The sequence below is a fragment of the Rattus rattus genome, chromosome 13, assembly GCF_011064425.1.
Source record: "Rattus rattus isolate New Zealand chromosome 13, Rrattus_CSIRO_v1, whole genome shotgun sequence".
Lineage (NCBI taxonomy): Eukaryota > Metazoa > Chordata > Mammalia > Rodentia > Muridae > Rattus > Rattus rattus.
Window position 1 is genome coordinate 70230521 of NC_046166.1, and position 12273 is coordinate 70242793.

Consider the following 12273-nt stretch of genomic DNA (forward strand, 5'->3'; position numbering starts at 1 on the left):
CTGGCCTTGGCTAAGGGACACGGTTCCCACACTTTAGTAGCAGGTTGAGGACACCTACCTTGCATTGTGCATCCTGAGCAATGACGCCTTCTTCCGTGTACCCAGTGTGGGGTGAGCAGCACGTGGTCCCTAGGCCCACCATCGCTTGACACCCGCAGGGATGGCATTGTGCCTTCCTCCCATTCTCCACCCTTCTGTCTCGGGGCTGTTCCCCCCCCCCACTTCCCCAGCCCCAGTGGCCACTGCAGCTGTCCAGGACCAACCTCAGCCTTGGCCTGGCTGGCTTTGCTTGCAGATATAGATGAGTGCACAGACTCAGACACCTGTGGGGACGCGCGTTGCAAGAACCTTCCGGGCTCCTACTCCTGCCTCTGCGACAAGGGGTACACTTACAGCTCCAAGGAGAAGACCTGCCAAGGTATCCGTGCCACAGCCACCCAGGTTACTTCTTTATTTGATGCTTGGCCTGGGACACATGTTGGTCACTGTCTGAATGTAGACCACCATTGCTTCATTGGCAGCAATCATTGGTCAGGTGTTCCAGGAAGTCATTGTACACGGGAGGGTTGGGAAAATGTCAGAACCTCCTCAGAGGGTCTGTGTACCTTCAATGGAGAGGACCCCTAAAGTGTGCCTTCTGCCTCACCCCCTTATCCAGCCCCATTGTGTTCGTGCACACATGCACACAGACCATGCCCTCACACATGTATGTGTTCCAGTGTGAACTCAAACGAGCACACACTCGTGTGTCTTTACCCTTCTCTAGCCTGCAGTAGACGAAGGGAAGACCCTGAGTTCTTGGTAGACTTGGGCTGCACCTTCAGTGGATGGGGAGTGATGGGGACTTGTGCTCATTTTGGAGGATCGCCATGTCCTGAGGGCAGAGGCTCTCCCTCCACAGTCACTGCTGTCTGGAAGCTGCAAGAGACTCCCTACGGGAGCTCTGGGGAAGGGCTGGACCCCCAGGGAAGGGAGCATGGAGCTAAGAGCTCAAGGGAATCCTGACTCTGTACCGTTCTCCACAACCCACACAGACATCCTTGGTCCCTCCATGTTTGGGCTGGTCAGTGTGAACACAGTCCTCAGACATCTTCAGTTCTTCATTTCTCTCTAGAAGGCAGGGACCTAAGAGACAGGCCTCCGAGGTAACAGGCTGAACAATGGTGTCCACAGAGTCTCTAGGAGGAGTGAGTGGGTTGCCCAGAGTGTTTGGCGCCACCCCATGCCTACCATGAGTCCCTCTGTTGGCAGATGTGGATGAGTGCCAGCAGGACCGTTGCGAGCAGACCTGTGTCAACTCCCCAGGCAGCTATACCTGCCACTGTAATGGGCGCGGGGGACTAAAGCTGTCCCCAGACATGGATACCTGTGAGGTAGGTGACCGACCGTAGTGCCCACTAGATGACCTCTCGTGGAGCCCCAGTGCCCTGCTTTGTATAGAGCCCTTTGGTATTAATGGGTTATGGGAAGAAACTTTCTAGAGACATCATTGACTGAAAACTCCTACCAGCTCCACGGACCACACAGCTAGCCAAACCTCTTTGGTTGTGTTGATGAATTCTCCAGAGCAACTCCCCACTCTCAGCCATGTGGCCCGCTAGGGTGTAGAGTAGACGAAAGGTGTGATATGTTCATACCAGGATGTGCACACGCGCGCACACACACATCATTTAGGGCTCTATATCAAGCAAACTACAGGGCAGTTGTTCATTGATGGCATTTTCTGAAAGACTCTGGGTGACCAGGTACCATGATGATAACTTTGCAAGTCAGAGAGACCTAGGAAGCTGGAGAAGCATTTTTTTTTTTTTTTTTTTTTTTTTTTTTTTTTGGTTCTTTTTTTTCGGAGCTGGGGACCAACCCAGGGCCTTGCGCTTCCTAGGCAAGCGCTCTACCACTGAGCTAAATCCCCAACCCCCAGCATTTTTCAATTATGAGCCTGAAGTTCAAATCACGGAGCACCCTCTGAGGAGCTCCCCTTGCATGAAATAGGACCCTCCTATCCTAGGCTACAGGGCCAGGGGACCGCACTTATGTGGTCCCTGCCTCAGGCTCCCTGCTGGCCAGTGTGGCAGTGCACGACCATTGTGTCCCTCAGGCCCCTGGAAGCCAGCTCAGCCCGCTTTAAGTCCATCCTCTCTGTGGTCAGTGGGAACGTTTACAGCAGAAAGCAGGGAGGTTTCTTGAACCATAGCCTTCGAGGTCTCTGTGTTCTGTCCGTTTTGTAAGAGTATGCTAGAAAGGAATTTTTATTAGTCTCTGTGTCCTCTGTGTGAGTTTGATCCATTTAGTAATTTAAGCTCCAGTAGCAAATAAGAACAGATGAGGAAGAAAAAAAAGTGATGAAGGAAGAATTCAGAACCCTGGCCCTGACTGGAGGCACCAATGTGAGCTGGGTCGATTTCCGAGAGTGGGCTAGTCAGAGATGACCTTCTAGACACCCAACGTGATCAGGACCTCACAAGTTACTTGAAAGGCATCCACGGGGCATCCCACCCCCAATGCCCTCCTATCTCATGGCAGGACATCTTACCGTGTGTGCCCTTCAGCATGGCCAAGAGCGTCAAGTCCTTGTACCTGGGCCGCATGTTCAGCGGGACCCCCGTGATTAGACTACGCTTCAAGAGGCTCCAGCCTACCAGGTGAGAAGCCAGGCACGCAGGACAGCAGAACCCAGGTGAGAGAGCTGATCCGGGAGCCCAAATCCACCCAAGACCTCTGAGAGAACCGGCTTCCTGTGTTCTGGAAAGCACCACAGGGGCCAAAGTCTACCTGGGCCCTGGGCCACCTTCCCTGTGCCTCACTTTGTGCCTTGGGTCTGTTTACAGGCTGCTGGCTGAATTTGACTTCCGTACTTTTGACCCTGAAGGAGTCCTCTTCTTCGCCGGAGGTCGCTCGGATAGCACCTGGATCGTCCTGGGCCTCAGGGCTGGGCGACTTGAGTTGCAGCTACGGTACAATGGCGTTGGACGCATCACCAGCAGTGGGCCAACCATCAACCACGGCATGTGGCAAACGGTAGGTGGAAGGCCAAGGCTCTCTCTAGCATTGGGGGCTGGATGTGGCCCATGGGTAGGACGCCTGCTCTAGTTAGCCCAGAGCCACTGCTTCATTGACTGAGTGTAGCTTACTCAGAAAGGGCCTCATGCGAGAGCCACATGACTTTGGCCCAGAAGATACTAGGAAAAAATGCTTAAGGATGACCAAGCGTGATACCAGAGGGCACAGATAACCAACTCATGCACCTGAGCTGCTGGGGCCAGACTCCATCATCATCTGTCACAGGGGTTTCTTCTACCCTCAGCTCTGACCGCTGTTCCCACTGGAGCTGGGGTGATGCACAGTGCCCCCCTAACCCACTCTGGAAACACATTTTATACTCCAGGCAGTAAAACAGGCTTGGGAAATAATGTTTGGAAGGAAATCAGACATGGTTTATCCTCTTAGCAATGTAAATGAGGAAGGACCCCTGCCATCTCTTCTTCCTGACATTGAGAGATTGGTCTCTGTAGCAGCGAGGGAAGGCTCCATGAAGAAGGAAGCCTGGGGAGGGGTTCCTGCTACACAGCCATGGGGGACAGCAGCTGTCTGGGGACAGTCGCTGTGACACGGTACTGTCTAGCGGACAACTCACACACCCTGAACTCGTGGCTCAGTCATAGAACAGCCCAGGAAGCCAAGGTCTGCCCCTTCTGGTGCTCCCTGACCAGCCGTTCATAACAGTCTGCCCTTCTGACAGACAAGGACAGATACTAAGTAAGCCCCCACCAGACCATATCTAGGGTAGGTTCCCACAACGACTTCAAGGCTTCCCTGTGTACAGTGTTTCTGAGGAATTTGCTTGATTATTCAACATTACTCCATCCTGGACACTAAATTGTTAGGGGGTTAGAAATTTTAAAAATATGTATGCTCTTCCAAACTACAGCACTAACACGGGGGTTGCCGTGCTACAGACAGCTCACGGGCTGAGCAGAGGGTGAGGCCAGAGGTGTTTAAGATTGGATACCTCAGGGCTGAGGATGAGCAAAGGAAGCTACGCTTCAAGAGGCATCAGGACACGGAGCACCTCCTAAGTCGCAGAGATGGTTAAGTTCAGGCAGGAGGTTACACAGGCCACAGAGGTAGGGTGGTCATGTACACCATGGAGGCAGACACACCGATAGGAGATCCAGAGTGAGCTGACATTCGGGCCTAGGCTGCACTGAAGGAATCTTGGGGTTTCTGCTGTAGAAATCTGGAAGGTAGTGAAGGCCGTGGGCAGGTTCAGGGAGTGACAGCTCTTCTTTAACGATAATTATCCCAGTCCCTTGGGCCATTATGGGCACCTAGCCATAGTTGCCTGTGTTAGCCAGGTTAGGTATGCAGACAGCGGGGAGCCCTGTCCTAAGTGTCACCTGACACCTTGGTAGTGAGCAAGTTAAATATTCCCTTCCACATAGTGGAGAACCCGTCATCAGTAGAAGACATTTTGCTTGCCCAGCACAGGGTCTGCCATCTAGATACACAGTGCACACTATGGTCACCTTGGACACAGCCAACACTGTGTCACCCACTTTGGGATAAAAGTGTTCCAGATTGGGTTCTCTGCTATGAGGGATTTCCTGGGTCCCAGAGTCAGTGGCACTGTTGGGCGGAAATTCATCATCTGCATGACACTGGGTGACACTGGGTGAGGGGCAGCCAGGAGCTTCATTTTCAGATCCTTGTCCTCTGGAGCCCAGACAGCACAAGATCGATTGCTAAATTAAATGAGATCAGCTTAGGGCTTACAGTAATGACAGCGGGCACACGGCCCATGTCCAACCCATGCTGATATCCTTCTGCCCACAGCAACCATACTGGCTGGGGTCAGAACTGAGACCTGAATTTGTTTAATCAGGGAATTTTAGCTTGGTGACAAGCCTCTACAAAAGCCAGGGCCATGGGAGCACACTCCACAGCGTGGTCTGCGGGGTAGCGCCTGGGCTGTGGCTGTCACTGGGCTGTTACCTGACACTGTGTTTGTGTCACATGTGGTGAGAACAGTTCAAACATGGAGCTGGCATTAGGTTCCGTCTGGCTGTGACCCAGTACTCAGCAGGATTCAGGTTCCACTTTGTAGCCTGGAAGTCCCTCACACGGGCACACAAGCCACCGAGGGCAGCTCTCTGTGCCAGTCCACAGTGTCCAGGGATCTTAGAGGAGAGAGTAAGTGAGCAGGTCTTATCTCACTTTCCCCAAGACAAGTTGGATTGTAGCTAATACTCCATGCTTGTCTCAGAGCGGATACTGTAGACAGACAGACTGCAGTCTCCTGTGAGGCCTATGCTACATCAGAATAAGCATCAATAGAACCTTTCTGTGACTGCCTTCTAGAAAAGGCTGTGCGTTTCAGGTTTTAACGCCAAATGCGTTGGGGAGGCATCTTGCCTCTGCTTTCGTATCCCTGACCTGTGAGCTCCTGAGGGGAGAGCCACACTAATGACTTCCTCTGAGGAAAGAAGGGGGTGGGGAGAACCCAGACCATGGTTTAACTCATAGACACCAGTTTATGAGGTCAGACTTCCTAGACCAAATACTTGGACATTGTTTCCCCTGAGGTCAGGTGCCCTTGGCCCAAGTGACACCGGCGTGGTTTCATGGGTCAGGTTCCTAAACACAGGTAACACGGCTTGGCTGGCACTGAGGTCTGGTGCACTTGATACACTATGGGATCTTACAGAAGCGACCATCCACTTGACCCCCCCATCTGACCCCCTTCAGATCTCTGTGGAAGAACTGGACCGCAACCTTGTCATCAAGGTCAACAAAGACGCCGTGATGAAGATTGCGGTGGCTGGGGGGCTGTTCCAGCTGGAGAGAGGCCTGTACCACCTGAATCTCACTGTGGGGGGCATTCCCTTCAAGGAGAGTGACCTCGTCCAGCCGGTGAGTCCATTCCCGACACGGAGGGGGATGCAGTTCAGGCTGGGCTGTACCTACAGGGGTTTGCCCTCTAGCTGAGCCCAAGTCCTAGGATAGGGAGGAGCCACGGGATCTCCATGCTGGCAGCCACTCTTTGGACATCAATAACTACAGATGTATTCTTGTGCATCAACCACTGGCCACCTCTCAGGATACCCATCCAAGTCTTCATCTGACTTGATAACAAGAAAACTGATTTCGCAGTAAAGATAGAGCATGTTATTTTGACAAAAGGAATTAATAAATGTTTTGAATGTATCAGTTTGGGTTGCTAATCACACCTAGATTTCTAGTGACGGAAGCCCCAATGACAATGATGGGTCTTTTTTTTTTTTTTTTTTGGCCACTTTTCAGTCCTGTTTCTTTCTGTCGCCCACCACGACTGGCCTTTGCTCTTCGTCTGTCTCTGAGCCCAGTGGTCAGAACCCTCCTTTGGGGGGGGTGGTGACAGATAGAAGCCCACTTCGTAGCTGATAGTGACTCAGTCACCACTCAGGAGAGTGCCAAGGGGGTGACATCAAACACACCGTTGCAGCTCTTCTGTGACACGTGAGGGTGACCCGATTTGATGATGTAACAGTTTGTGCACAGTGGGGCCTGTGGTCAAGCTGGCGCTGGCATCCTTTCCCCTAGTAAGGGACAAGGCACAATCACAATAAAATGCCCCCCGAACCTGCGCAGTCAGTGGCAGGTACCTTGTCCCTCCTCCCACAGTGGCAGACTGAGCAGGTGGCTGCCTCCCCGCCACGTGTGTTCCTGTCCTGAACGGATATAGGTGTCCTGATATGTCTTGAAAATAGAAGAGCTCTTTTGTGAAAAACTCCCTAAATTTCGTTTACACTGTAGATTTTATACATACATAAGCCAGGGGGCCCTGCCTGCAGACCCCGCAGTACTAGGCTCGAAACCGCTCTTGCTCTGGTCTGCCGCCATGGTGTCCGAGCTCTGGAAGCCACCAGGAGTCAGTCACCTGTCTTTCCAGATTAACCCTCGCCTGGACGGGTGCATGAGGAGCTGGAACTGGCTGAACGGGGAAGACAGTGCCATTCAGGAAACGGTCAAGGCCAATACCAAAATGCAGTGCTTCTCTGTGACAGAGAGGGGCTCCTTCTTCCCGGGGAATGGATTTGCCTTCTATAGCCTCAACTACAGTAAGTGGATGGCGCCTTACCTGGGGCTGGCTGTGGTGAGACTTCTAGGCAGCTATCTAAATGGTTCCTACCTCAGTGAGTACCAGGCGTAAGCTGGTTATCCTCAGGCTGGCCCAGGGCTCAGCAGGGCAGGCAAGGCCCGGCTCCCAGGACAACTATCTGGTCTCCACATGGAGTTAGCCGTGGAAGAGCAAGTGATGGAGACACGGTCCGATGGTTAGAAGCTTGCCCGTGCGAGCCCAGGGAGAACCTGGAAGAAAATCTGTACGGTCAGCCTTGGACATGTCTGAACGCGTGGGACAGTGCTCAGAAGTGTGCCAAGCCTTCACTGGCCGGGGACTTCATGAGGCTTATAAATCAACGAAAGTTTAGATGTGGAAAGAGGGCGTGGAGTGAAGACAGGAGGGCCAGCTTTTATCACCCTTGGAAGGGGCCTGCAGCAGGTGCTTAGGCCCACAGGGAGATAAAGCGGGAAGGGCCTGGCACAGTGTGTCCCGCTGTGCATCTCAAGGATGTGGTAGGGGAGGGGGTGCATGAGGCCTGCAGATCTTTGCTGAATGGGCATGTCAGCAGTGGAAACTGTATCCGCCAGTCCTGGGGACAACCAAGGAGACACCGGTCTGGTCCTCAGGTCTTAGGCTCCTTTATACAAGAGCCCATAGTTTCCTAAAATACAGTAGCCACTAAGGGTCATTTGGGCCCACCCAACCCTCAAGTTCTGAGAGAGGGTGACAATGCCCAATAAGTCGCCAGGCCGAGAAAACACACCAGACAGGCGGGGTCTGGTGTCCTGGTCAAGCACCGGTCATGCCTGTGCCTTGATCCACTCACAGCAGCTTCCTCTACTCTATGGAGTTCACGAGGTGAGGTTTGAATCTCAAGACTGAGGGCTTCATCCTGCCTCCTGTGTTCACAACACGAGGCGTCGCATGGCTGCGTCAGCACCCGTGTGTGTTTTATGGGAATAAGTTTACGAGGCTCTGGAAAGCTAAAGCACCCAGACCACAGGCCTAGGGCCTGCTGGAGCAGTGCGTCTCACAGTGTCTACTCCCGGCCACGCACGAGCGTGACCTCGAGTTCTTCAGCCAATTTCCATGCTGTAGAGTCTCCCGGAGCTGGCAGAAGGAAGGTCACATTGGCTTAGCTGTGGAAGGCACTTTGAGAACCGCAGGGGGAGACGTGGAAATGAGGCGGCAGATGGCCCTTGCTGGGCTTGTAGCTCCCTGGATAGGTTTTTGTTACTCGGAGGATACTTGGAAGTGGGGGGCAGCCATTCTCAGGCATCCCCAGTGCCCGTGGGTTGGGAGTCTACAGTCAGTGCTGCAGCTCTTCTCTGCTCCGTTCTGCAACACTGAGGAAGTAGAAGTTGTGGCTTGGATTCACCCTGCCACTGGGGGACAACTATGTCGTCCCCCTCCCTCTCTGTGGCCCTGGCCGACTACCACTCAACAGACGTGTTGAGACACTGGTAGGTCTTGGGGTACAGCCTTGTTGCGTGCTCCCCACTTGCCTTCTTACCAGGAGGTCCCCTCCCAGAGCGTGCAGAGCCGTCGTTCCCCGTGGCACACCGGTGGGTCCGGGCTGCTACTCACTCTCGCCTCTCTGCCACTTGGATTGTCTTGTGATGGGCTGCTTTCATTGCAGCCCGGACATCGCTGGATGTCGGCACGGAAACCACCTGGGAAGTAGAAGTCGTGGCTCGCATTCGCCCTGCCACTGACACGGGGGTGCTGATGGCACTGGTGGGGGACAAAGACGTCGTCCTCCTCTCTGTGGCCCTGGTCGACTACCACTCCACAAAGAAGCTCAAGAAGCAGGTAGGATTGAATGGGTCCAGCTTTGACTAGGACACACTGGCCGCAGAGCACCTCCCCCTCATCCCCTTTGACCTCAGTCAAGGCCTGAGAGACACCCATTCATCCCCTGGCACCAGGCAGCAAGGAAAGGTCCTGAGGATATTGACTGCCCTGGAGACTCCTTCCCAGACCCAGGTCTAAGTGCACACAGCTGGGTGGTCCCCTCTGGCTTTGGGGACAAGGTTGCCATGTGGTCACACAGCCACAACTGCACAGTACGGGCCAAGGTGGCTAGTGGGCAGTGAGCTGGACCCTAGGTGTGGGGTGTCTCACAGGGAGCAGTGAGCCCCACATAGTAATGTCACTAGCACGGTGAGATTGCCACTTTCTTTCTGAGGCACCCACGAACCTAGCCATAAGCTCCGAGAGTGTTTCAGGTGATGAGCCTGGGTAAGGCCCTGGATTCAGCCACCCCCTCAGGGAAAGCCCCACTTCATCGCAGACTCTCTGTGCAGCGGCTCCCGAAGCCAGGCAACCTCATCAAGCCACTGACTCTGACTCTTTGCTTATAGGGCTTGAAGCTATTGAGAGAGAAAGGAAAACATTCTTCCTCTCTCCCATGTTCCTAAGAGGGGTGGGCATCAGACAAGAGGGTTTCTTTCTCTGCCTGCCTGGGCCGTACAACCCTGTGTGCTACTTACACTAACTAGCAACAGGGTTGATTTCCAAGACACATACCACCAAAGGCCCAGGCTTCATGCTGCCCGGCATCTCGAGCCACCCCAGTATGTGAGATCAACAGCCCAAGGCTCTCGCCAGCAAAGACTGTTTACCCCAGAGAGGGCAGGCAGGGTGTATGACCTTCCCCAGTACTGGGCTACAGCTGACAGATGTACCCCGTTACATTCTTTTGAGAAGTCAGCTCGGACTGGGTAGAGTGACCCAAGCCCTCAGTTTTCCAAGGACTTCAAAAGGTTTTGTGTGCCCATGGAGACCAGGAAAGGGCAGCAGATCTCCTAGAACTGGGGTCAGAGGTGGTTGTGAACACTCAAGTCCTCTAACCACTGAGCCATGTCCTCTAACCACTGAGCCATCTCCTCCTGTCACCTTCCAGCTGCTCCCTGCTTTGCATGCAAAGAAACAGAGCCCAGCGGGGGAGGAAAAGGCACAAAAGTCCCTAGGCATCCTCAGAGCCGGGGTTACCATACACCCTGAGAAGGGCTCATTAAGACACAAGAGCTAGCCTACAGGGCCAGCCTTGACCGGGATAGACTGACCCCTACCTATATCACTCCTTCGCTTCTGTATCCCCGGCAGCTGGTGGTCCTGGCAGTTGAGAATGTTGCCCTGGCCCTGATGGAAATCAAGGTGTGCGACAGCCAGGAACACACAGTCACTGTCTCCCTGCGGGATGGCGAGGCCACCCTGGAAGTGGATGGTACCAAGGGCCAGAGCGAAGTGAGCACCGCACAGCTGCAGGAGCGACTGGACCTGCTTAAGACTCGTCTGCAAGGCTCCGTGCTCACCTTTGTGGGGGGCCTGCCAGGTAGGAGCTTCACACGGGGGCTGCGACAATGACTGTGAGACAGGCTTCTGGTTACGGGCACTATAACCGCAGGTCGCCCTGTGGACTGGCTTCTGTACTAGGGTTGGAGTGAGGGGGTCTTAATCAGTTCTGCCAGACATGCTCTGAGCCATCCATTGAAGAGTCTTATCCGGGAGCCCAGGAGCCCAAACACAGTGGGGAGGGTTACCAGGTGATACAGGAAGGGGGTATCTGGGGTGCCTGAATACTGGCAGGCATCTGTAGCTGACAGTGACTGCCCACCCACCCGCCTCTCACTTTACTACCAGAAGCTAGCAAAGGCAGCCAACAGCATCCCGCTTGCTTACACAGGCCTGGAGGTGGGATTGGATGGAGCAGGGGTGGCAGGTAGGCACAGGGCTTGACTTTCAGCAAAGAGCAGACTCTGCCTGACCAGTAGGTATTTTAACCAGTAAGAATCAGGGGCATTGGAACTCACAAGACACAAAGATACTCAGTAGACCATCTGCATGTGTGGTTGAGGGGAGATGATGCCTTGTGCTATATCCCCGTGGGATGGTAACAGAAGCGGGGGGCAAACACCCTGCAGAGAGTGTGGGCGGGGCTGGCCCGTGTGCGGCCTGAACCCCCTTGGCTCAGTGTTTGCTCTCCCGCTGCTCAGATGTACAAGTGACTTCCACACCCGTCACGGCGTTCTACCGTGGATGCATGACTCTGGAGGTGAACGGGAAGACCCTGGACCTGGATACGGCCTCCTATAAGCACAGTGACATCACCTCCCACTCCTGCCCGCCTGTGGAGCACGTCACAGCCTAGACCGAGCTGCAAGAGTTCTCTACACCTAAAAGACACGGTGAAGCAGGGTCAGGGACACACAGCACCATCTCCTCTCGCATGGGCCCTGCAACACTGGAGCAGGTGGGCTACCGCCTTTGTGGCTTTTTTTTTTTTCCTTGAGATCTTTCTTTTTGCCTTGTAATATATCTGTACATAGTGGGACTGATACCGGGTCAGCGGCTGCTCATGAGAGAGCCGCGGCCTGGTGAGAGCTGGCTGGAAGGGGCTGGACTGGAGGGGCTGGCGGTTCGCAGCAGAGCGGGACTATCCGAAGAAAATAATTCTCTATTATTTTTATTACCACATGCTTCTTTCTGATTCTAAAATATGGAAAATAAAATATTTACAGAAACCTTTTTAACCCTGTGTTGGTCACTGTCTGTCCTAGAAGTTCTGCTTTGTGTGGTGAATGAACTTTGAGAGCATCATACCGTAGGCCCGCAGTTGGGGGTTCCCAGGAAGTCCCAGACAAGGCAGCTCTGGACTAGCTAGGAGCCTCTCCTCACATGAATGATGGCAAGAGCTAAAAGCCAGGGTTCACCAGCAAACTGCAGGCCCTCGATTTACTCTGCAAATGGAGACCAAGTTCTGTCTGGCTGTGCTGTCAGTCCCACCCCTAGAACCCTTCTTAAAACTGCCCCTGACAACCAGAATGTGGGGGTGGCACCTACAAGAGTCTACCCATCTTTCCCTAGACCAGACATTTGCCTCCATTTACTCTGTTTCAAAGCTACGAGCAGAGCCAAGAGAGCTAAACCCTCCCCGGGCTACAGGACACACAAGAACACAGCAGCTTGCTCCGTGTTTCCGAGCTTTTTTCCGAAGAAAAGTTGGGGAGACTGGTTCTCTTTAACCCTAAGCACCCTCTAAGCTTTTGTGAAGCTTGAACCATTGTTGAACACAGCTCCCGGAAGTACAGTCCTGCCCAGAATCCTGAGCCTGCCCGTTCGTCCTCAGGCAGCCTCAGCAGCCTGCAACCCTCTAGAGGTCAGCTCTG

At 53.7% G+C, this 12273-nt stretch overlaps 1 protein-coding gene across 1 annotated transcript in view; it reads left to right on the plus strand.

The window, feature by feature from the left end:
- Gas6 (growth arrest specific 6) overlaps positions 1 to 11637 on the plus strand; it is a 30626-nt gene extending 18989 nt beyond the window's left edge. Inside the window, exons 7-15 of the mRNA XM_032918731.1 lie at positions 296 to 418; positions 1252 to 1373; positions 2524 to 2642; positions 2829 to 3018; positions 5746 to 5910; positions 6929 to 7097; positions 8742 to 8914; positions 10211 to 10439; positions 11101 to 11637. Of these exons, the coding sequence (XP_032774622.1) occupies positions 296 to 418; positions 1252 to 1373; positions 2524 to 2642; positions 2829 to 3018; positions 5746 to 5910; positions 6929 to 7097; positions 8742 to 8914; positions 10211 to 10439; positions 11101 to 11255 (1445 nt within the window). The 3' untranslated portion in view covers positions 11256 to 11637. The remainder of the gene's footprint in view (positions 1 to 295; positions 419 to 1251; positions 1374 to 2523; positions 2643 to 2828; positions 3019 to 5745; positions 5911 to 6928; positions 7098 to 8741; positions 8915 to 10210; positions 10440 to 11100) is intronic.
- The last annotated feature ends 636 nt before the right edge of the window (positions 11638 to 12273 follow it).